The sequence below is a fragment of the Anopheles coluzzii genome, chromosome X (assembly GCF_943734685.1).
Source record: "Anopheles coluzzii chromosome X, AcolN3, whole genome shotgun sequence".
NCBI lineage: Eukaryota > Metazoa > Arthropoda > Insecta > Diptera > Culicidae > Anopheles > Anopheles coluzzii.
Window position 1 is genome coordinate 4,535,888 of NC_064669.1, and position 24,939 is coordinate 4,560,826.

Below are 24,939 nucleotides of genomic sequence, written 5' to 3' on the forward strand. Positions count from 1 at the left end.
AGAAATTAGAACAAAAACGCAATTCGCTCCAACCAATGCCCGGGTACCTTCAGATAGTTCCGATCCATCGGCGTAATGACCTTCAGTTCGAGACTGTGCTCGCAGTTGCGAATGAGCTTCAGGACCTGCTGGAGCGTGTACCATTTCACGTCGACGCCGCACAGCTCCACGATAAAGTCGCCCTCCTTAATGCCACCGAGCTGCGAGAACGGAAGAGAAAGAACATTAGAAAACAGGCACGCGCGTTGCGGTGGCAACTTTAAACTCACATCCGCCAGGGAGTTGATTTCCACCGTCGATATCATGACCGGCGCGTCGCCCCGTATATTGAACCCGAAGCTGCTAATGTCGCCCCTGCCGTCCTCGGCCCCTGTCCCGTCCGTGCCATGCTGCTGCTGCTCCCCACCACCACCACCACCACCACCACCACCACCACCACCACCACCACCACCACCACCACCACCGTCCTGCAGCTTCAGCTCGCGGAACTCGCGCTCCGACACGTTGCACACATCCTTCAGGCACACCTCGCACGCCCGGCTGTCGTTGTAGTAGTTCGTCTTGTTGGCGCACTCGCCGCAGCACCGCCCCCCGGACCGCGACTGCTGGCGGCGGTTGTTGCTGCTGCTGCTGTGGCTGCTGCTACTGTTGCCCCCGCTGCTGCTGCTGCCGCCGGCACCGCCCCCGTACGGTGACTGGCGGCGATCGAGCGTCCCGCCGCCGAGCAGGAACGACGGGCCGCCCTTCTGCAGCCGGACGCTGCGCGGCGCCGTCCAGTGGCGCCGGGCGGAGAAGATCGCGATCGGGCCGAGCTTTCGGAACGGGTCGTCGCACCGGTGCATGGTGAAGTCCGGCCCGGTCAGCGAAATGGTGAACTTGCTCGTGGCGTTCAGCGTCACGTCCAGCTGGTCCAGGTCCGGCTCGTCCAGCGCGGACAGGTGCGACCGCGAACCGACCGTGCCGGTCCGGTCGAGCTCGAGCTCCTCCAGCTCCTCGGCGGTGCGCTCGTGCGCGTAGTTGAGCACCTTCGACAGGGCGACCTTGTTCTTCAGCTCGCGGCACATGCGCTGCAGGCGCTGCGCTTCCTCGTGACTAGAGAGTGATTCGCGCAGGTGCGCCCGCCGGAGCGTCACCGGATCCAGGTCGGACTCGAACGACGTTTCGTCGAAGATGAACGTGTCCTTCGGCTCGAGCCCGCGGCCGTACCGCTGCTGTTGCTGCTGCTTGTTGCACCGGTTGGTGGCGGTTGCGTCCTCGGCCGTGCTGCTGGTGCCGCCCGGGCCGCTCACTTTCGTTTTGGCCGCATGATAGTGTGCTAGTGCTGGGTGGGAAGTAATAAGGAGATTAAGATTAGTCCGCTAAGTGAGGAACGGAACAAGTCTGTCTATCTAAGTCTGTCAGCGTCACACACTCAATTGTGTTAATTAGAGGTGATGCTTAAACAGTTGGTGTGACCAATACATGCTTGGTGACATAATAACAACCAACGCAACGGTCAGTCACATTGCCATGATTTTCTGTTTCTGTTATCAATTCTGCAAAATGTCACCGATGTTATGTCATGACAAAATCCGTCTGAAACAAAATTATGTGATGATCAGAGGTGAAACTCAAACAGTTGGTGCGACCATGACATGCTTGGTGATGTCATAGCAACCAACCGCTAGGTCAGTTATTTTTTCTTTGAATTGGGTCATTGTGATCAGTTCTGCAAATTGTCCTGACGTAGTCATGACATATTCCGACTGAAACAAAATCATGTTAGCGTCACGAGCGCGATGATCAAAGATTAAGATTCAAACAGTTGATGCGACCATCACATGCTTGGTGACATTTTTGCAACCAACTCTTGGTCAGTCACTTGGACGTGACATTTTCTACCGATGATCATCACGATAGTCATGATAAATGAGCATTTGTTGAGCATGAAAGTATTATGCTCACTTTGTTGCTTGGAAATAATGATAAAATACAAAATAATGATGATAATCATGTCATGCTTGGACTAAGCATGACCCAGGAATGGTGTGATTATCATTGGGAGAAAATGCCATGCCCAGTTGGGTGCTACAAAAAGTGTCACCAACCATAGATCCACCAACTGTTTGAGTCTCACCCCCTGATCATCACAGTTGTGTGCGTGAGCTGACTTGAATTACGTTTCAGTCATGAAAGTTTGTGACTGAAACAGCGGCAATTGGCACTGTTCACAGCCAGAAAAAAGTCAGGATTATGCTTGCGACGGCATCAAGCTCAGTATGCCGTCAGTCAGGCATGTCAGGCATCAGCAATGAATATCAAGCTACCACGGATATGTTCATTGTTTTCGATTGGTGATCATCACCTGATGCTTATGACATTTTGCAGCACTGCACATAGCAATCCTTTCAGAGCGGGCCGTTGTCGCCTTCCACTCACCTTTGTAGTATTCTGACTTGAGCGGTACCAGCCCGGCCCAACATTCTGGCAGGTACGTGTGGGCATCGTTGCTGTGAATGATCTGATGTATCTCGCGGTACTCCAGCGCCAGCTGGGTCGCTTCCCCGGACAGGTCACGATGGTTCTGGATGGGTTTGTGTGTGTGGGGGGGGGGGGGGGGGAAAAGGTGCGTTCATTAGAAAGTTATGCTCTTCCTGCCGTTGCAATGCACCGCTCGAATCCCCAAAAAGTACCTGTACACAGTCCCGCCCCGGTGGCAAATTTTCCACCTGCAGCAGCAGCTTCTCGAACAGACACTCGCGCGCTTGGGCCAGCATCAGCGCCACCAGCACCTCCAGCACCTGCGGCTTCAGATCCATCGACGGCGCGTTCGTGAACGTGTCGAAGATGTGGCGGAAGACGCCCGCCGCCCGCAGCAAGTTGTCGACGGCCGCGTCCAGCCCCTTCTCGGACGAGCGGTCCTGCCGCGCCCCGATCTGGGTGTAGATGGCGGCCAGGTTGAACAGTATGCACGCCTTCTCGAACGCCACCGTCCGCTGGCAGGAGGGCACGCCTGGAGCAAAGTAATGCGGAATGCGGAGATGGATGTATTGCGCCTTTCCCACGTACTGGTGGAACTAATGTTACGCCGCCACACCTTACCTGTGAGTGAGTCGTACCATTCGAAGTACACGCCCAGGCTGCGATCGGGCGGGAAGAAGCGCCGCTCGACGTAGTACAGCAGGTTGTAGTAGCGGAACAGCAGCGAAACGCCCTGCGCATCACGGGTCGGCGTTTTGGCGGCCTGTACATGCGGTGGGTGGGAGTTCGAAAGTCTTAGGTTTCGTCTTGCTACGGGTGGGGGAGTCAGTCGCGCGCGCGCAGTCAGCCGTGTCCGGCTACATACCTGTCTCGTGTCGGTAATGTCGGCGATCGCGTCCTCGTAGATGTGCGACGGCTCGCTGTAGTGCTCCAGAATAAAGTCCGAGAACGGTTCCATAAAGTTGACCTCCTTCGTTTCCTTCAGCCCGAGCGGTATCATCGGTATAACGTAGTCGAGGCTATAGTGACGTAGGTGAATGGGGTGCGATGGGGAAAGACACGTTGTAAATGTTTTGTTTTTATTGCACAGACACACTTGCTTACCCTTCACTTTGGTAGATCTCGACGGAGGAGTTCAGCTCGGACAGCTGCTCCTTCAGCAGCTGCAGGTTCGAGTTGACGAAGCTCAGCTCGAGTGCGACCGTGTCCTTGAGCTTCTTGTTCGTGGTGGCCTTGTAAAGGTTTTCGGCACCGGCCCGCAACCGGAGCTCCTTGTTGATTTCCTGGTTCAGCTTGCACCGCTTGCTCTGCAGCTTGCCGCGACAGGTGGCGACCCTTGGGTCCGAACCCTGTTTTTCGGGAGAGAGAGAGAGCGGAACAGGAACGCAAACGATTAGCAGGGAGGGTCGATGTTTTTATTTTAGCTCAATAACAACAATTCTGGAACGCTGTTTACGATGGGCATGCGATAAACATCAATCGTAATACACGCCAAGTCGGGGGTGTTTACCAGCACACACGACCGATAGCTCCAGCAGATGTTTGAGGGAGGGAAGAGGGGAAGACGACGCAGCAGAGTGTGGACGCATGCTTTTATTGGACGAAGTGTTCTGTCCCGGCTTGGGCCGTATTTTTAACGTTCATGGTAAACAGGCTAATTAAAAACAATTCAAACACGCAGAGGTGTCAAACTCGCAGCTCAGTAGAGATGGCAAAGCAGAGATGTTAATTCAAAAGCCAAACATAAATCCAATAACTAATTAGCCAAACTATTTCAAAGATGATTATGATAAAAAAAAACCACAAAAATGTTCGAACCTGTAACATTTTAAATAAATACAGTGTAGCAACCCTGTTACGTAATGAGTATCCCATCGTATAACGAGTCTTGTAAACCTCTCTTAACGAGTACAAGCAGGGATAACGAGCAGTATCATTGGATTTATATTTTTTGGTGTCGATGAGAAAGCAAGATGACGATTACTGATGGGTAAAGTTGGCAAAAATCTGGAGTCGACTCTGAACTCATTCCGATAATTTCGGAACCGACTCAGGAAGATAGGTCCGCTCAGCATTAGCGGAGTCGTCCTAAGTCGTACGGAGTCGTACGGAGTCGTCCGGAGTCGTTCGGAGTCGGAGTTGTCCGGTGTTGTCTGAATCACTGGGAGTAGCCCGGAGACGTAGTCGTTCAGAGTCATCCGAAGTCGTCCGGAGTTGTCCAGAGTCATCTCAAGTCAGTCAGGAATCGCCAGGAGTCGATCGGAGTAGCCCGGAAACGTAGTCGTACAGCGTTGCCCGAAGTCGCCGGAGTCGTCTGGAGACGTCTGGAATTGTCCGGAGTCGTCCAGAGTCGGCCTTCCAAACAAATACTTCCACACTTAGGTGTAAGCGCAAAGTGAAAAACAAAACAAAAAATCTTTGTTTTTGTTTGGTAGTTGACGTTATGAATTATGACTTATCTAACACCTGACCAATAACCAATAAACTCTTCCAGGCTATAAAACTTTTTTTTTTCATAGATACATTGATTGCCAATTCATAAGCCGGTGGAGGACCGTTTAACATTGTTATTTTGCTGCGGTGGGCACAAACTATTTTCTCATATGTCCGCTATAGATTATTCGGTAGAACCTACCAGAAAATGACTTGCACCAAACAATCAAATCTGTTATTTCAGGGAAATATTACAGGAAAGACTAATATCATCAAACGCTTCTCTGTTTTTGCAGAAAATTGATTTATACCAGCACATTGGCAGTCCTGGAACTAAGCATTTTACAATATTTAGTGTTCGTACATGTCAACGTGGACCCTAGATATGTAAATGTCCAATAGTCAACGCGTATCGCTCCCCGAAACTAAAAGAAACAGCAAATTTTCTGCAATCCGATTAACACCAGCGCGCCAGAGCAAGTTCGGTCCGTCCCTCGGTGCAGTTGCAAAACAATGAAGCAAATTAAGACACTGTGCAGCTGAGATTCTGTTTCACACACGTAGGAGCGTTACTGGCCGTGGTAATTCGATAGGAGGGAAGCTTTCTTTCACCGATAGCACTGCACTCCATCCCGCTGCGCATACGTGCGCCCATATTAATGATACCAGTTGGTTCAGAAATCAGGCACAAGCGAGAAAGCCAACCAAGACCAAGAAGCCGTGCCAGGTCGCACACACACACAGGAGGAGTTGCATAATTTCGCCTGTTCGGGTTCGGTGAGATTGGCTAATCAAATTAGTTTCCTGCTTCCTCGCCGAAATTCATCGGACTGGGAGCTGGTGAACAAAATGCTTTCGAGCCTCCTGGTAGGACAGGGAAGATATCTCGTGCGGTAACTGCAGGTGTCATCTGCTGACCCGGGAGCGCACACAACAGCCCTCCCCCGGCCTCATTACGCAACAAGGCCGTGCGCGTATGTCTTGGGCTTTATCTCGGGTCCCAACATCGCTTCCACTGCTTTGTTTCACCGCAAGAAACAACGCAAATGTCGGCTCTCCGTGGTGCAATAGCGGTCAAAATGACATCAAAAGCTTTAGCGCGCCAAACAAGCGAAAACAACATTCCCTTTATTCCGCCGCTGCTCCCACTGCGGGCCCAGTCAGAAGAAGAAGCCCACGGTGATATTAAATCCCCGAGCAGCCCCGATTGCTTCCCGTGCGCCACCGCATTGAAGCGAGCACAGCCGGTTGGGAAACTATCCCCGCACACTCGCACACACGCACAACAGGAAAGTTGAAACATAATGTCCACACAACAACAGTTTGTGATGCCGACACAATTAACTGTTTTTTCTTTCTTTCTCCCCTTTCTGAGCTGAGGAGCGAGAGAAAGCCCCATTAAAGCCTCGGAATCAAGACGTAAAGGAGGAAACACCCATGTTGCGTCCTGTGGCATTTGTGTTGTTCCAGGGAGATCTCCTCTGCGTTGTTGCCCAACACGCTTAGCATACGTACGGCGGCGACCGATTGCGCATCCGGAAATGAAGCGAAGGAAAGCAACTGTCTCCAAATAAATGCCTAACAACGCTTTGCGCATAGCTAATCCGCATATAAAGTAGCCACGGACGGGGGTTTCGGATGACGCCGATGACGCGATAACCTCTGGAGAGCGCTCGGGAGAAACGACCCTCCTGGGCGGCCCGGGGAATGGTCGATATTGTCTAACGATTAGATACGGCACACCGGATGATGCGTCGATCGACGCTCGATGGCATCGTTACGCCATCTTACGCTTGTCCTATTTCGTAACACACACACACACACACACACGTGGAGAGTTGATTGAGAATGTAAGGTCTCCTCCTCTCCACAGGTGGTAGGCAGCATTCCGGTATAACGGTGCGCTGGGAGTGAAAACTAATGCCTAAAAACGTCCGCCCAGAGAGATGCCCAGTGAGTTCCTGGAAGTGCTGCGGGGAGGAAATAAAAAAATGGGTCACTAGGCTCTCCGAGGCCATCACTGGTGAGGTGGTGGCCAGCAGACTCCCATAAACGGGAACACGCTGGCACACTTTGGGTCGGAGCACCGGCGAGGCCGAGAATAATCGGAAGGCATTACGTAGCGTACCGCAGGCTGCGAGGTGTTGCGGAGGCACTGTGTAATCGCCAGCAATGCGCGTAATAAGCCGCAAGATTGCGAGATGCTGATGATCACTAACTCTACTGGGGAGAGGAGGGGGGGGGGGATGGGCACATAATCACACTGGGAAGCGATTGGCGAGATATTAGAATGCGGAATGACAAAAGAAACGCAACGCAACGAGGACAACGAATTCCACCCGGACGAGGACGACCACGTGGAATTAGGCATTCGCTCTGCCATCTGTGCCTGCGCGTACCTCGTACCCCGTTTTGGGCGGTCATCGGGAAGGAAAACCAATCCTTTTCCGTGCGCTGCAGACGCAAGCGTGACCCAGTTCCAGGTTGCAGCTTCTCGGCAGCACAGACCATCATCCACCATCGAGCGCTTTTCTAGAGCGTCTAACTGGTTTTCCATTCACTTCTGCGCATAGCACCGCGTCCACCACAACACAGTGCTTGCTTCCACATCGTACGTACCCACCTTCTCGTGTGTTTCGCTTTCTCTTTTCCACCGTTTTGTTTCTATTCTTTTGCTCGTTGGTACGCGCACCTCTCGAAATCTCCAAACGCTCTCATGGTGCTTCTTTCGCCCCCAATATTAGCCCGGCCTGGAGCCCGCGTGGAGCCTTTGGGCAGCGCACACACACATTAGCCTGAATTTAGCACGTTCTTGTTGTGGAGGCTGCCGCTGAAGGGGGCGATATAACTCGTACCGGCGCACTCGCTCGCAGTTGCGCGGCGTTATTACACTGTACGCAGGCAGCAAATGGGGAAACAAATCTGTGTCAAGTGTGCTGATGTTTAGTGGGCCAGGTGAAACAAAGAGTGGTCGTCACTCAGTGGGGCCCAGAGGATGTTGCGAATCAGTGATGCGATCTGTTTCGAGCGGACTTGGGATCGTTCTGGACTGAAACCGGGATATGATGGCTTGCGTCAAGCGAGCAAAGTGGATGTTACAACAGAATACTAACAAGGTCAGAGCATTTATTTTTGAGCGACCTGGATTGGAGAGCATTGTCGGAAGTCATTTCATTGTCAATTTTTGTAAATCATTTTAAGCATCAATTTTATTGTCATATGCTCTGATACAGTTGGCATACTTGTTGAACTCTGTGTAAGGTTAAGTGATTTGACAGATGGCAGATGACGTCACAAAGTATCAGAGCCACTGAAAACGCCTGTATGGCACAAAGCATTCCTAATCTCAATAACTAAACACAGATTCGTGTTCTATCAAACATCAGATTTCCAGATCAGGGGTCCTTTCCGTTTTAAGTTGGTATGCTGAAATTTCAGCCTGTCAGCTGTTTGCATTGTAAAACAGTTTTCGAGCAGCTATCTAAGTGGGTATAACATAAAGGTGAGCTTATCTCAAGGTGTATGAATTTAGAAGGCTGATTTAAAATCTTCATTCAGAAGCAGAATCGATAAAAGAGTGTTTAGAGTATTCGTCAAGCCTCCAGAGAGCATGTTTGAACAAAAATTTTCACTCATCCTGTTAAAAAGTGATATTCAAATTTGGTTATAAAAAGTCCAACTGGACTACATACACTTTGATTCTGGATTCCATCACCAGATCTCTTTAATGCACCTTGAGATAAATATAACCTTGACCACCTTGTTTTGCCAGTTTTTCGAGCAGGTACTCGAATCTAATTCTAGCTTTGAGGCTAGAATAATCTAGACTGAAAATTGCAGGCTAGTTTTATGTGTGGTTTTGTATGGAGTGTTTACATGATTTCAGCCTCCAACTGTCAAACTCCATACAAAAAACTGACTAGAATCGTGAAGGGCCCCTCAGACAGATTTACAAGTTACAGAGCTACAGATCTGAAATCTCCTATAAGCGAGAAAACTATTTAGAATATATTTTGGAACATGAACGCGGGATCAAGGATTCAAGGGAGACAAGCAATTGAATCAACGAGAAAGTAAAAATCGAACCTAGTGAGAATTATCTCATTTGATTCCAATAGCTTTGAAGTTGTAGAATTTGAGATGATTTTCTCATACAACCGTTGCCGACGCAACCTAGAGGCAAATTACGTCTATATGCTTTGAAGTATTATGCTTTAAAGCCTCTTAAATTAAGACATAAAAAAGACATTTTTCAAAAAGATCATTCTTTCCAGTACAGTAGAAAGAAGCTCTTTCCAGGATAAGAAAGAAAGCTTGATAGGAATTTTGCTGTTGCAGATTTCACCGTATATTTGCAGATAGTTATTACCCACTTGATGCTCCTTATATCACCGCACACTTTGACGTAAGGGCGCGTGCGTCGAGCGTGATGATGAGAGCTAGAAGTAATGAGTACCTGCGGCAGCGGGCTCTAACGGGGACTTCGGCCGCATCGAGATCTAATTATACGACATGCTGCTGCTACAGTCAATCAAAGGGGCCTGCTGGGGCAGCGCACAATCTCTCCTTATCGCCGGCAAACAAGGCGGAACGGCGGATGCGCACCACAGCAGCAAGGTGAGGAGGGTGGCAATAAAGATATAGTTTTACATGCGCGCGCTAATATCGTCCGATAATAGCAAATATCAGAGCTTTCCAATATGGGCATTGGACCAGCTAGCAACAGCAGCAATAAAAAACGAAACAAAACAAAAAAACCCCAAGTGAAAATAGAGTAAAAGTACGCACTGTTTACTTTCATACCATCCCCTTGCGCATTGTTGCACACGCAGCCCTCCGGCCTCTCTCTCTCTCCATGTTGCCGTTCTCCCTTTTCCAGCGGAGTGTCCTGAGGTGTGGATGATAATGATTTACGCTCCACCAGGTACGAAATTGACTAGAAGGAACTAGGCAAACGAAACAAAAAAAAGACGACACGTTGCACACACATTCGCAACAACAACTACAGTAGCGATAAAAAAAAACACACACACACATCGGAGGAAACGCACACGCAACAGGCGAAAAACCCCATCAATTAGGCTTCCCATTTTTCCGCACAGCTAAAACCGAGAGAGAGTTAACACTCGAGCGCGAAAGGAAAGTTTGGCACCACTGCGCACTCATCATCATCATCATCATCATCATGATCAACTTGGGGCGTCGGTGTGCTGCTAGTAACAGCACAACAAAACAACAACAACAGCTAAATAAGGCGACGCGTATTACTTTATACATGGTTGATGATAACCTTGGAGTTTAGGAGGGTTTTTTTTTTTGGTAGGACAGCAAAGAGGCGTAACATTGACGCCGTTGGCGGAGACGGAACGTTTGCAGCAAGAAAAGGAAGGTGCAATTGGCAACGGTTGAGCAATTACTTAAATTTGCATTTAAACCTCAGACCGGCGCGCACGCACACGCTGCGCCAGAGGACGCTTTCGGGGGTCTAGGGAACCGGAGGGGTTCATTGACATTCGGGGCCCGAAGAATGGAAGAACTGAGCGAAACGCTGCCAACGGCACGGGCCGTCATATCCCGTGAAGAGGAGGTACGGTTTTGGATGGATGACTTCACGCCTTGATCATACCATCCCGTCTTGGGACCAGATACATCATGAATGTATCCTACAATAACAAAAAAAACCTGATGTCGCCCCAGAGGATACTGGAGGAATGGCCTTGGACGTAAGATCTTGCCGTTTGGGGTCAGCAATTGAGGTCATTCGGTCGTTGGATTGCAGGCACGCTGGACAGCTCAATCAAGGTCAGGCGGGGAACTAGTTCTGGGAGAAGTTTTTGGACAGAATCTTGGAGATATCTTGCAGCTGCCGAGTTAGACGAGCTGCCTGCGTGGTGAGTCAGCCATCATGCCTGAGTTAATACATTTCTCCGAAAGTTCAACTACGATGAGTGAAGTGGCAGAGTGGAGTTAGATGTTTCAACTCATTATGCTAACACCTCCATTCAGAATCGTATCACGCTACTGTGCGCTAATTACATGGATCCCATTCATACACTACCTTTAGTTGCAAGTCCTGCAAAAAGCCCATGATGTTGCGCGAGGCTCTGCCGGACACCGATCAGCTAACACTGCCTTGAGAGAATCTCCGCCAGAATCAGCGCCAGATTCCTTATTGCCGGTGTGTAGTCACTCAGCCACTCAATTACTGCTATTACAAGCGTTACTTAACAACTAACAGCTACGGTTGTGACATGGAGAGAGCGATTTTTTTTTCCATATAATAAAACTGCCCTAAAACTAGACAATGCGTGTGCGTGTGGGGTCGAGTGAATTTGGCATAAATTCCGATTTAAAATACAGTTCCTCCAACAACCCCGTTCGCAACGCACAGCATTCCACCGCGGCTTCTTCTTCTTCTCACGACGTTCATAAACCACTTAAAAACACTTATTCTTTTGTATTTCAATGTCTGTGTGTGTGTGTGTTTTAATCGCTCTCTTTAGCACGTATCGAGGAAGTACGGTACACTGCCTGGCGGGCCGGCGGCCGCACGCGGTAGTAGTTAATTGTTTTTTATTTCATACATTTTACCTTCAAGGAAACACAACTCAATGTTATGTAGGCGCGGGCTGCACCCATGAAAAATGCAGCAGACACCTGCAGCAGTTCGAGGGAGGGGTGCTGTAGCAGCAGCAGCAGCAGCAGCAGGGTGTGGTGTGTTAGTTTCCGCCGGCAAAAGGCTTTGAGCCCTTTTTACGCCCCGTTTCGGCTGTTGCTGCTGCTGCTGCTGCTGCTGCAGCGACTTGCCGGCTGCGCTAATGCATGTCCGGAATGTTTAAGGGCTTGAAGACAAAAATGAAAAGAAACGAAGCGTTTTCAACCACCACAAAACGGTTGCCCAACGGTTCCCGTAACGGCGGATTTTGTTGTTGTTTTGTTTTGTCTCTTCTTCCCTCTCTCGGGGAGCGTTTGGGTTGGGACCGGAGGATGCCGCCGTCTCCACCATTGCATCGTAGCTTCGCACTTCTATGTAACTCGCCTACCAAAAGCGTTTACAGTGGGCGGGTTGGGAGCGGAGGTGTTTTGGTTATAGCTTCGCAAGCTTTGAAAAACAACAGCAACGCCCGTAAACATACTTAAAACAGACAAAACTAGCAACAACAAGCGAATGGTTTTGGGGTAAGGTTCTGGAGGAAAAGGGACAGAAGCAGCCCATAAGTGGCCGCGTCCAAAAAGTATGAAGCCACCATCCAATATGGCCAGCAGCTGCGAACAACATGGTTCTATTGCATCTACCGTTTTTTTTTTTTTATTTCAATGCTTCATGTTCCAAAGCGTCTTCAAGAAAATGAGGTCTTCGCGATGTAGCGTGAAAATAAAAGCTCGAATTCTCGAAAAAACGTTTCGAAGCCCTGCCACTCGAAGATGGAAACTCGACAAAGAAAGCAAACCCAACGGAACACTCGAACTTTTCCGCTCATATCTGTATCGGTCTTCTTGAAACCAAAGCAAGAAGAGAGGAGAGAGAAAAAAAATCCAATTTCCGGCACAGCACGGTTAGGGGCGAAAGCCCCGGGCAGAAGGAAATAGAAACACTCATCGGTTCCCTAAAATGAGGGTATGGCGTAAGCTAACCGGGCTGTGGAGTGTTTTTGTGTCTACTCCAACTACAGCTTCGCTATGGAAACCCCCCCGCGCGTCAAGAGGACAGGATATTGATCTGCCTACTATACACCGCTACGCAGAGCGCTGAGCGATTTCTCGTCCAATGCTCATCTGCTAGAGTTGTCGATACTTGATGACGGGTCTGTTTTGTTTCTAGCTAGAGATATCACTCTAAGTCGCTCTATGACTACGCAGCGATCGAGAGTGTGAAATATTGGAGCCACGGTTACACACAAATTCCGCCCAAGGAGACCACTGGTTTCGACTCCAAAGAAAAGCTATCTTCGTCCAGACTTGCCCGGCATTGTCCAGAATCGTCGGAAATGTTCAGAATCCTTCTGTATCGTTCAGAATCGTACGCAATCGTCTCGGAACATCCGGAATCGTTCAGAATCGTTCAGAATCGTCTGGATTCATTCATAATCATTCGAAATGTTCTGAATCATTAGGATTCGTTCAGAATCGATCGGAACAGAAAGACATCGTTCAGAATTGTTCTGAGTAGTTCAGAATCAACCGAAATTATTTGAAATAGTTCAGAATCCAGCAGTGCAGTTCCGAAGCAATATAAACCGTCCGAACTGTTGTACGAGTTCATCTGACATCATTCGGAATCATACTGAATTGCGATCGACCCCAATAAGTGAATGTAAGCAGAAATATTTGATTTATTTTTGGGTCCCACGATTCCAGACGATTCCGAGGGATTCCGACGGTGCCTCACGCTTCCAAACGATACCGGCAGATTCAAATGATGCCTACAATTTCGACGATTTCGGATAGTCCCGAAAGATTCCAAGCGATTCTGACCATTCTGTTTGAGCCTACCCTCCAAAATTGGTTCTCATACAGTTTTGGAACAGCCAGTAACCGACTTCTCTTTTTTCAGTTTTGCCCAAATCTAATCCCCATATACAAGTGGTTAGTTCGCTTGTTCAATGCGCTAGCTACTGCCGATGCACTATTCTGCCAATTCACTTATAGTTTTAATGTTCTGTTCTAATTCTTCGCCATCCTGTCGATAGCTCTCACGTGTAACGCCACACAGCTGTACATGTGCCTACTGTATATCGCTCACAAGCATTACTCCAACTCCAGACTAACTCGAGAACTCGATCCCGATTTGTTGGTGCGTTGGTGGTTTTTCGTGTGGTTTTGGTGGTTGATTGTGCGAGCCGCAAAACTCGGTTGTTGATCGTGAGCTGCACACTTGGGTGCCGCCGTTTGTGCACTGCCCTACAGCCAGGGGTTCACTATCTCTTTCTCTCTCTCACACGGGGACGGTTTTGAGGTCGAGATTTGTTCCCACAGGCAACCAGAGGTACACGGCAGCAAAATAAATTAAAAAAAAAAAACAAAAAACCTAGCCGACTTTAAATTGAAATCAACCACACCGCCGCTACAGCAAACAATTGAACCATTTGTTTCCCCTTCACACTCCGTGTGATGACACTTCGGCTTTTCAATAACACCAATAAATTGTCGTGCCTTTCAACCTCCCCCTAGGGTTAGCGTCAAGTGTCACGTTCTGGGCAGGAAATGGCCACTGGGAGACGGTCGCAAAACAAAACCAGAAATTAAAACACACACACGCCACTCGAACGGTTTTTGATTGTAAATTCTTCGAGTGAGAGGGAACTGACCCCGCGCGTACCGAATCACGACGAGTCTAACGTCTTGACTGTCGTGGCCAAAGAAGAGGCTCTACCGACGATCGGCCAACACCGAACTAGGGGGGGCCTGAAGAACGAACACGGTGTGCGAAGGGTTGGATGAAGCGAACCACAAAAGAAGAAGAAGAAGCAAAACACAAAAGCCATTTCCGGTGTGGATGTGATCGACACTAACTAGATATAATGCCCGAGCAGCAGCAGGCTCGAGCGGGCCTTTCGAGTGGCGAGCTAAAAGAATGTAGCTGTAGTTCGCGCTATTCTGGAAGCATTTAGACACAGTCCATTGTACACACACACACACACACACACACACACCCTCAAACATTGAGACATTGTTCTGGGTGAGCTGTTACTCCTTAGCCTCCGAACAGTTACTTATGATTTGCCATTCCAGTAATAGTGGAGGGCAGCGGCAGCTCTGACGGTGACAATACAGTTGGTTGATGGGGAGTTACACTTGCACGTTAGATACCACTGGGAGGATTTAATTTTCGTACAGTTTTTTGTTTTTTGTCTTTTTTTTTGGAAGACCTAATTGTTCCTCGTTCTTTTTAAGATCGATTTTTACACACACATACACACAGATTAGTGACACGGGAAGTGCACACGTACAGGTAACACGTACAGCACCATCGATGCACAACACAGAGGCGCATCTGGGTGGGCGCGCGCCGTTTGTTGGTGTGGCCTTTGAAAATTTCAAAGTCAATGTGAAGCGGAACCGAGAGTGAAGCGATCCAGAAAAGCCAAAAAAAAAAACTACACACACACACACAAGTTCAAACTGAAGCCCCGGAACGGACACGAAACAGTGAACCGTCTTGCATAACGTCCCGCGAAGAAATGGTGTACCCGGTGGCCCAACCAACGGCCCACAGGCCCGATGGAGCAGCGGCAGCAGTAGTAGCGCCAGCAAGCGTGTTCCCAACGAGAGAGCTGCCCAGCGCGGGAGGTTGGTGGTTTGCAAGGTGCGCGGTGGAGCGGATGAGTAAAATGGGGCGACGGTGTGTAGAGCCGTCGCCCGCGGAGAAAAAAGAAAAAGGCACAGCGAGCGATGAGAAAGAGAGAAAGCGCGTGAGGTGGCGGTTGCGATGATCGTTCGGGGTTTGCGAAGTAGATCACTGGCCCCAACGGGCGCGGTAAACAAGGGCTTACAGCATAGCGCGCGCCCGCGGAGGGAAACGTATAGCGCACCCGGGAGAGAGAGAGAGAGAGGCCCATCGATTCGGTTAGCCAGCGAAGAGAGGTTTTGGTTCGCACTCGGAAGATAGTTGTTTTTTTTTTGCTTTTAATTAATTTGTACCCGCAGTCTACGCGGCTATGAAGGACTTTCTTTGTAGGGGGTGGGGGGTGGGGGAGCAGGTGTGGTTTCGCTTTTTTTTTGTTACACTTACAGAGAGGGTGGGTTTTTTTTTCGTCTTCTTAAATTTATTATGAAAGTGTCCACACACACACACCACACCCCTCTTACATGATGACGACGATGGGAAGGGGAGGTTCGTGCCTTAGCGTGTTTATTCTTTTCCTACCAACACAAACCCTCCCCTACGGAGAGCATCAGCATAATGCGGGACAGCAGCAATGGCAGGGTGAAAGCACCCTCAAGCTCAAGTTACCAACCCCCACTCCCCTCCCTGCTAGATGCAGCCCCGAGGATGGACATGGAGAAAAGGGAGTAAAAAGGAGGGCGCAGAACAATCTTTACCAGCAATAATTACCCACTCGTCCCTCTCCACCTACCACCCCCCCCCCCCCCCTCCCGGCATGCATACAGTTGTAGTCAATCATCTCCGCCAGGCATGGTTGGCCGAAGCAGTGTTTTGTTGCGCGGGGTTCGTCTCCTAGCCCTCATTGAAGTCTTTTACGCATCAAACGCTGTGCAGTTGACGGAAATGGCGTTAACAAAAACACACACACACACACACATTGTTTGTGCACTCCAAGCAGTGCACACACGACGTTCTTGACTCGTTCGATTATTATAGGGGTGAGGGTGGTGCTAAAACCACACACACACACACGCACACAAAAAAAAAACAAAAAAAACCAAACAGCAACAGCGACGGCGGAAAAGAAGGTCACTGCGATCTTTTCCGCATTTCCGGTGGCGCTGGGTGGTCATTACTCGATGAAGAAGGTAAACCCACCACCCACCGCACCACCCCTCTACACCTAGCCACTGGAACGCATTCGTTCGCCACCGTAACATTGTTCCCAATTTCCCGTCCAATTGATTCACCTCCCCCCGTGCCGTTTCCATTGCCGCCTGTGGGGCATCTCTTCTTTCGCTGGTGGGTGAGAGAGGAGGGGGTGGTGGTGGTGGTGGTGGTGTTGAGTTTGGAACAATTTGGTTTTATGCATTATTAGGTTTCGGCAAGATGCTCGCAATACGGGTGGCTTTGGATGTCGATGGCGATGTCTCTCTCTTCTCTCTTTCTTAGATGGCATTTGCATCGGTTGGGAAGGTGTACGAGGTTAGTAGGTCAAAAGTATAGGCCGGAGCTGTGAGTCAGGCGCTATGGTATTTGCTGATTGTTTTTTTTTTTGTCGCTGTTGTTGTTGGTCAAAGATGTAGAACTGTAAACGCGGGTAAAGACGCTGAAATGATGCATAAATTCGGTGGCGTAGCATGAGAAAAGAAAACGCCTCCACCTACTCCTTAACCCAGGAGAGCATAGCTAACGTGGGAGGTCTTCGGAACAATTTTGCAACATTGTTTGATGCCGGACTTCAAAGTCTAAAACCGAGATAGAACAGGATTTAGAACCAATAGCGCATAAATCAAACATTAAAAATGTGGCAAACCGAGCCAGAGGGACAGTAGAGTGAAGCATAACTGAATTAGAAAACCGCTTAAATTATTTGGTAAACGCCGAACATCATGATCTCATGATTAGCACATTGGTAGCATTACCCAAAAATATTTGACATAATGGTCATTGAAAACTGTCTTATACTTTGATGTACAAGATCAAAGTTTTCGCTTCTTAATCACTGCAACCAACATGGTCGGTATATAGTCATGTAGGCTTGGGCCATTCGGTTCATTTTGATGAACGTGAGTTGCAATTCATTCGTTCATTTCAGTTGAAGATAATATGGTGAATTGTTTCATTTTGCAAGAAGAACATTATTAGTGTATTACATTTTGAACATTATTAAGCAGACCAGGATGATCTTTATTACGATTGGTAGGACGTTCTTTTCATGAACGTCCTGGTGTTAAGGTTCACGTTCATATTTGTATGGGGGAAATTAACGACCCGGCGTACTAAGACTTTCTTTATTTCCACGGGCAGGACGTTATTTTCATGATCAACTCAGTACATTTTGATTTATAAAGAATCGTTGAACGTTGATTAGATGAACGTAAGTCGTTCGTTCTTTAGGATGATTTGAATGAATTCTGGTCTGGAATTCCAGTTCTGGTTCTTGGGACACACCTTTGTAGTATCTCAGATACATAGTACCTTTGTATCTCTTTTATGAGCATCCATCATATGGCTATGATGACCCCATGGAAAAGAGGTTTTAACTGAGAGCGAAGAAGCATGGCTGCACCACATTTAAGTGATCCTCGTAGGAGTTTACTGTGTTAACTGATTGTTTAGACAACATTCTTCCGAAAAACATCCAAAAATGAATCTTACCTTTATAAACAAGGTAAGACATCTTAATTGTTACATGTACACTTGTACACGTGCCTAACAATTTTGTACAAATTCTGATGAAAATTAGGTCGACTTGCATTGAAGTACATCCAACTGAGCTTGCTTGTGATGTTTCTCGTCTGAAATGAGGTGTTGATTGTGTGATAAGAACGTCCATTAAGAAGTCTGAGTCGTCTCTATACAGTTTTTCTTTTTTATCGCCAGACAATTTATCAACTTTGAGCAGACGACACCGCCGTTGCATAAAACGCCACATCAAAGTGATTTAAATTGTTGTAAGAGCTCTTCTTCTTCCTTGATGGCACAGCCTTCGCACTGTGTGTGTGTGTATACTTTATACACATGCAGATTGCTATCAAAGCAAACGTTCTTCAACCCTCTCCACACCGATAGCACAGCACATCAACCCGCCTTGACAGGTGTTTATCAGCCGACACAGGGCGATGAAGCTGTTCCATTTCGTCATACGCTCTCTCCAAGGTTCAGTTGGATACCGAAAATCCATACCAGTGTTTGGCCTTGGCACGGTGCAGGCACGGAAAAAGCAAAACACACACAACAACGACAAAAAATCCACACCACAAAGGGGTTCCAAAAAAAAAAATTACATCATTTCTTCTACCCTTCTTACTTGCCTTATCTAATCTTGATGAGGCATCCACAAAACGTTGCTCTCCCAATTTGCCTGTAACTGTAACAGACAGGCACAGGGGCCTGATGTGTTGGAAATAATATTTCCCTCTAGCACACACACACACACACAGCTTACACTGCAGACAAAGTCCCGCGGTATCTCTCACTCCCATCATAAACAATCGGAAGCAATACGTTTGGTGCGGACGGTGATAGGGGCCTGTTAGTAGAGACCATCCATTTTTCATCACCATTTTCCACGGCACATCTTCGGACGGCACGGTCGGTTCCGCTTCAACTGCCCTGTGCCGCGGGGTGGTGGTGTGGGGATTCAATTCGCTCGATTCCCTCGATGATCGTTTTTTTTAGCCTCTCTATCTCACTCACTCTCTCTCTCTGTTGCTGCACCTATTTTCCCTTTGCTTCTTCCCTGCTTACTAAACACTGGAGGCATTTGGCATTCGACTGACATCGGTGCTAGTGTTGGGAAAAATGAAGTTTTTGTCGGAACCGAATCCGGCTGGATCCGAAGATTTCTGGAACCGGTTCCGGATAGTAGATCAGTTCCGGAATCAGTTTCCGAAAACGGTTCCGAAATCGGTTCCGGAATTGGTTCCGGAATCGGAATCGGATCGGGAATTGGAACCGGCCTCGGAATTGGTTCCAGAATTGGCCGATATCGGACTCCAGAAGAGGAATTGACTCCGAAATCAAATCCGGCTCCGGAATCGAATCCGACTTCCGAATCAGCTCCGGAATCGAATCCGGATCCGGAGTCGAATCCGGCTTCGAAATCGTTTCCGGAATCGAATCCAGATCAGGAATCGATTCCAACATCGAAATCGGCTTTGGAATTGATTCCGAGCACGGAGTCGGCAATCGGGTAGGTCCGATTCCGAGCTCCCACCACTAATCTGTATCACCCATAAAAGGGGGACAGAGGAAATCCCGCGGGCGGGCATTGTAACGGGCATTTGCAAGTGGCGGCCCCAGTGGCGGGGGAACCCTTCCCGCATTGTTCCCGCGGGGAGTGTTTTTTTTTACGGAGCAGTGTAGAGAAGAGTGAGCAGAGAGAAGCAAACGGGAGCAAAGGGGTGGGTGGCATAAGTAATTATGCACCCAACCCGTTGGGGTTGGGCGGGGGAATTCATCTTGTTGCCGCTTTTCCTGTGCCCCGTGCTGCCGGTGTGTATTACGCCACACACACAAACACACACACCCATGGGTGCACCTGTATTTAATTTTTTCTCATCTTCCTTCCCCCTTGCTACTCGCTCCGCAAGCAAAGGTCATGCACTCGCAGGCCAGGCCCTAGGGGCGAAGGTTTGCTACTGATGCACCGAGACAAACGTTTCCATCCTCCTACGGCAGAGCGTGCACAAGCGCTTTTGTAAAGTTTCGTAAACGCTACGTCACCACCGGGGTGCTGGAGTAATAACCTTTTCGCGGTTTGTGGTTCGCTCAGATCAGCCGAAGCGCTGCAGCTGGGGGATGGATAATTTCCAAGACCATCAGCATCCTTCAACTGTCGCATCGCCAGATTCAAACGCTTTCAAAACACAAACGTAGCAAACGATCTGTAAAGCAAACAAGCGCCAGAAAAGATATTGTTTGCGTTAAAACAAGAAAACAAAACGTGGGAAAAGCGCAACTCAATTCTAGATACACGCAGGAGAACACGCACAATGCCGCTCTCCTTCCCAGGTTGTCGTGCAACAGCAGCGTGTGATGTCAGACCGTGTTCTTTCTTCCTTTTCTTTGTCTCTCTTTGCCTCTCTGAAGCATTACACCACATCTAATAAGACGAAATTCTTGCACGGGTTGGATTTCGTGAGAAAAATGCGCGTTTTTTTTCCTATTGTTCAAATCCTCTCTCGCTCGCCGATTATGAAAATTTGTTGCAATTCCAGATTAGCTGTGCTCGCATTAAGCAATAGAAAACGGTTAGAAACGGTTATTGGCCGACAAGCGCCCGGAGCCCGCAGCCCACGATCTAACCACGGCCACGGCAGACTGTGTATAAAGCGTTCCTCAAAACTTCTGCTAAATTATGTTCTGGAAGCTTGTATATCTTGATCGCTTGCTTCCTATATCTTGCGAGATGGCGGCCGATTACAGGTATGAGCTTGATTAGCTTCCCACAGGCCGAGCCAGAACAGAGCAGATCATGTGCCCGATGGATGCCGGCGACTGGGAAAATCGGGGCCGAGGCAAACATCTTATATCTCGAGGATGATAACCCATCGGGTCTTCTTAGCTCCGCATTTGTTCCTCGCGCGGAGCTATCGGTCGTGTTTGCGGCTAACCACATCACTCAAACACACACACGCGCGCGCGCACCACAGGGACGCACGGTGTTGATGGAGCGTTCTACAAAAAAAAAAGAAGATAAATAAATAGAAAGAGCAGAGATACTAAAATTGAACAATGCACATCACACCATCTGCAGACTAACGGGACACAAACGTTTTCAACATTTTTTCCCGCTTCGCTCCGTTCTGGCTGTTGTTGTTGTTCTTCTCGGTCGGTCGGAAATCTACATGTGGATCACTTTCGTGCAACGGCACCATTAAAAGGCCTCCACGCTCACGGCCCTACGCTAGCCCATCATCGCTACAGCAGCGGCAGCAGCGCGGGCCTTCATCGCCACCGGAGGCAAGAACGGGAGAGATTACTTTTATGGAGGATTAATTTTTCCTTTCCATCTGGTTACAGCGGCTACATAGCGTAGGGTTTGCCATTTAGGTTTGGGTAGGGAAAACGAAATCATGCAGAGTACCTCACAAACACACATCTTGGATTTTGACACCTTCAAGTCAATATATAGAAACGGAATAATCCATAGATCCCGGAATGATGCCGGAATGATATTTACATGTAAGAATATTAGTAGGCGATGCCAAAAATGTTTCAATGTTAAATTGTCACCCACGAATGTGACAGCTTGAACACGGCTAACCGAATCGAATGGTTTGTTGTAGTGTTGGGTAAATCTGATTCAGATTCATGAATCTGAATGAATCTTTGGAATGATTTTCGAGTGAGTCGTAATCTCGGTTGGAAAGATTCTTGAATCTCGAAAGATTCATAATTCTTCAAAGATCATGAATCTCGAGTGATTCTTGAATCTCGAAAGATTCTCGAATCTCGAAAGATTCTTGAACCTCGAAAGATTCATGCATCCCAAAAAAAATCTTGCATCTCGAAAAATTAATGAATCTCTAGGGATTCATGATTCTTTGGGAATTTTGGAAAATCATACTTCTCTAAAGATTCATTAATCGCTGGAGATATACGAATTTTAATGGACATAAGAAGCTTATAGATTCATGAATCTTAAGAGATACATAAGTCCTTGGAGATTCATGAGTATTTAGAGATTCATGAATCTTTGAAGATTCGACTCGAGATTCTAATCACTAATCACTGAAGATTCATATGGACGAATCGCAACGAAAGATTCATAAAACCCAACACTACCCAATTCAGCGTGGCATGTTCTGAAGCGAGTTTCAAGTAATATGTCCAAATACCAATACAGCCAGGCGATACTATTAGGACCGCTGCATCGTGCCACGTCTAATCCATCTACATCTTTTCAATCTGCAAGGGAAAAACTGTCCCTGAGCCCTGAGAAAGCGGCGTGTTTCTTCTAGCGATACTGAACGTGCGGTTGCCGCCGGCTGATGATTCGTTCGCTCAAACGTTCCCAAAGTGACCCAAGTGCACAAAATTCTACAACCTAGTATGCAACACGTTTTAAAGGTGCTTCCGGTACGATCACCCCAGCAGCCAAGAGGCAACACGCTTAACATACACACTTAGCCCCCGAGGGGCGGGCAGGCCATCTTGAATCTGTGCTGAGATCGATTCTCAGTTTGTTCGGCTGGAGGAAAAAAGCACTGCCATATTGTTTACTAGCCACTGGCTGTGTCGTAAGGAGTGCCGGGCAGTGGCTGGTTTGAAAATTGCATTCCCCTGCTCCCGGGGAACGAAGGACCGACCGACCGGCACACCTGCTCCCTTCAGTTTGTCCAGGGGGTTTCCGTGTACATATATATTTTTTGTTGTGTAAACAAAACAAACAGCCAAAATTCACACCAATTGTTTCGCGCGTGCGCGAGCGCGCCCAGCTACAGCGATCCGGTCACAATTGGTTTTTTTTTTAACTGCGACGGCGATTTTCCGCATGGAGAAGGGCGCGCACACTGCTCCTCTCCACTGCTTTACCTAATTTATTTGCATCCCTTTCCGCCAAGCCCAGGGCCCGGGAAAGGGTGGCCAGGGTGGGAATGGATGTGTGAACCCCGCGTCGGTAACGCAAAAAGAAGGGGGTTTCATTCGCGCGTGGGTGGCTGTTTTGTTGCCACTGTTGTCCGCATTGTTTGCGGAAACTGTACGCAGGCGCACCTCTGCCCGCCAAAGTCCCACTAGCGAACGCGATTCGCAACAAACAATGGGTTTGTTTTTCGAATGTGTGTGTGGGTGGTGTTTTAAAGTTCGTTTCTCCGCTCCACAAACGTATATTATGGGGAGAGGAAGGAAGCGAAAAAAAAAACAACAACAAAACCAGAGTACACCAAGGGCCCATATCCAGATGGTGGCACTCCGCCAGCCACTCCAGTCTTGCGCGAGTGGCGTTAGGGTTATTGCACCAGTTGCACCTGAAGCTCCACACTTATTTGGCCTTTTAAACATTGTTAAATGGTCTCCCCCTTGCTGGGAAGCACTCTCGACTCTCGAGCGGTTGGTGGAAAGCAAACGCACCAAGCTATCGGAAGCAAAGGCGAAAGATAAGAATCTAAAGTACACTGCGCGATACACACGAACCGATACGTTTAACCACCTCCCCCCCTCCCCCCCCCCCACCCATCCACCCACCCGGATCGAGAAAATGAGTGAGAGAGAAATTTATCGACGCCAGTTCGGTATTCCACGCAAAAGCATCCTGCGTGCCGGGTACTAGTGATGTGCTCTTTGAAGCGCACCCACGACTCCGATCCGACTCCGGCTATTGTAACTCCGATTCCGTCAAAATCCGAACCACAAGTTCCGCTCGGAGTCGGAGTCGTTTGGAATCAGAGTCGCCTAGAGTCATTCGGAGTTGGAATCGTCCGGAGTTGCCCGAAGTCGTTCAGAATCTTCCGGAGTCCTCCGAAGTCGTTGGGAGTCGGAGTCGTCCGGAGTAGTCCGGAGTCGTTCGGTGTCATCCGAAGTCGTCCGAAGCCGAGCGGAGTCGTTTGGAGTCGTTCGAAATCATCCGGAGTTGTTCGGAGTCGTCCGAGGTTTTTTGTCCTTCACATTGTGTGTGCACTTCGTATATAGGCCTTTGTGTTTCGAAGACCGACTCCGGACGACTGTAATTCCAACTGATTCCGGACGACTCCGGACGATTCCGGACGATTTCGAACGACTCCGGATAACGCTAGGCGGACCAACCTTCCGGAATCGATTCCGAAATTATCCGAGTCGGATCGGAATCGGCTTCGGATTTTTGCCCATCACTACCGGGTCCGCCGTTAGGGTGCGCGTATCGCGCTCTTCCCTTGTTCTGGTTCTTTTTGCACAGCTTGCGCGAGGTGCGTATCATGACACACTGCTGGCGGGCGACGAGATAAAAAAAAGCCATCTTGAGCCGGTCTGCTTCGGCACCACCACCTCCCCAGCATTCCACCAACAAGGCTGAGAGAGCGAACGAAGGAATAAAGGTATCGATAGTAATCGATTAGTAATAACAATCATTACCGCACCAACAACAGCACCGCTTGCAGTTGCCCTCAGGAGCGGAAGAAGCAAACCAAGCAAGGCCACCAATGGGGCGGGGGCGAGGTTGATGCTTCTTGAACCTGCCACGGACGGAGAGCAACGTCCCCGCATCGCGCAGCAGCAATTAGCTACTTTTTCTGAGATAATTGTCTCAACACACGCCTCGTTTCTGCGCACACTTCAGGCACGGTCGGGCGAACGAAGATACGACACGAAGCCAAACTGCAACTAGGAGGGCCGATAATCAGGGACCACTCACGATATGACACTGGAGTCCCCGAACCGGATCGCCCCGATCGTGCAGTGGAGTGCAGACGGGCATCTTATTCATTAATATGTACGACTAGCAACAGGCGTTCTTGCACAGGTGTTGCCCGGCTACCCGCTGGACGCTCCGTCGTACTATTTGGTGACAATTTACAGCTGACACCTATCTATCAGCTCCTTTCGGGTGTTTTAAAAAGTGCCGAAACCACCTTCTTCTCGCTTGTTTACCTTCGACATAGGTGCGGCGAAGCAGTACGCTGGCCTAAAAAACCTAAAAAATAAAAGGAAAGATCCCCAAGACGGACATCCATTAGGAGCTGCTTTCGTCTGTAAAACGATCCGCAATCGAGGATGTGGGGTAATGTTGTGTA

General features: G+C 48.7%; 3 protein-coding genes across 8 annotated transcripts in view; 2 read left to right on the forward strand and 1 right to left on the reverse strand.

Annotated features, from left to right (window-relative positions):
- LOC120949719 (protein phosphatase 1H) overlaps positions 1–24,939 on the forward strand; it is a 118,891-nt gene that overhangs the window by 68,277 nt on the left and 25,675 nt on the right. The window lies entirely within an intron of this gene.
- The window catches only part of LOC120959623 (serine protease HTRA2, mitochondrial), a 377,171-nt gene that overhangs the window by 41,139 nt on the left and 311,093 nt on the right, over positions 1–24,939 (forward strand). The window lies entirely within an intron of this gene.
- Positions 1–24,939, reverse strand: part of LOC120949781 (rhophilin-2) — a 34,204-nt gene that overhangs the window by 920 nt on the left and 8,345 nt on the right. For 4 of the 6 annotated variants that reach the window (XM_040367299.2, XM_049609691.1, XM_049609689.1 and 1 more), the window contains 7 exons: positions 3,565–3,809; positions 3,326–3,479; positions 3,082–3,223; positions 2,673–2,992; positions 2,419–2,563; positions 270–1,321; positions 48–200 (listed from right to left, as the gene is read on the reverse strand). In XM_040367299.2, the coding sequence (XP_040223233.2) occupies positions 48–200; positions 270–1,321; positions 2,419–2,563; positions 2,673–2,992; positions 3,082–3,223; positions 3,326–3,479; positions 3,565–3,809 (2,211 nt within the window). Of the gene's footprint in view, positions 1–47; positions 201–269; positions 1,322–2,418; positions 2,564–2,672; positions 2,993–3,081; positions 3,224–3,325; positions 3,480–3,564; positions 3,810–10,951; positions 11,415–14,843; positions 15,075–24,939 lie in introns of those variants that run through there. The other 2 variants (XM_040367307.2, XM_040367313.2) reach the window with 2 other exon arrangements.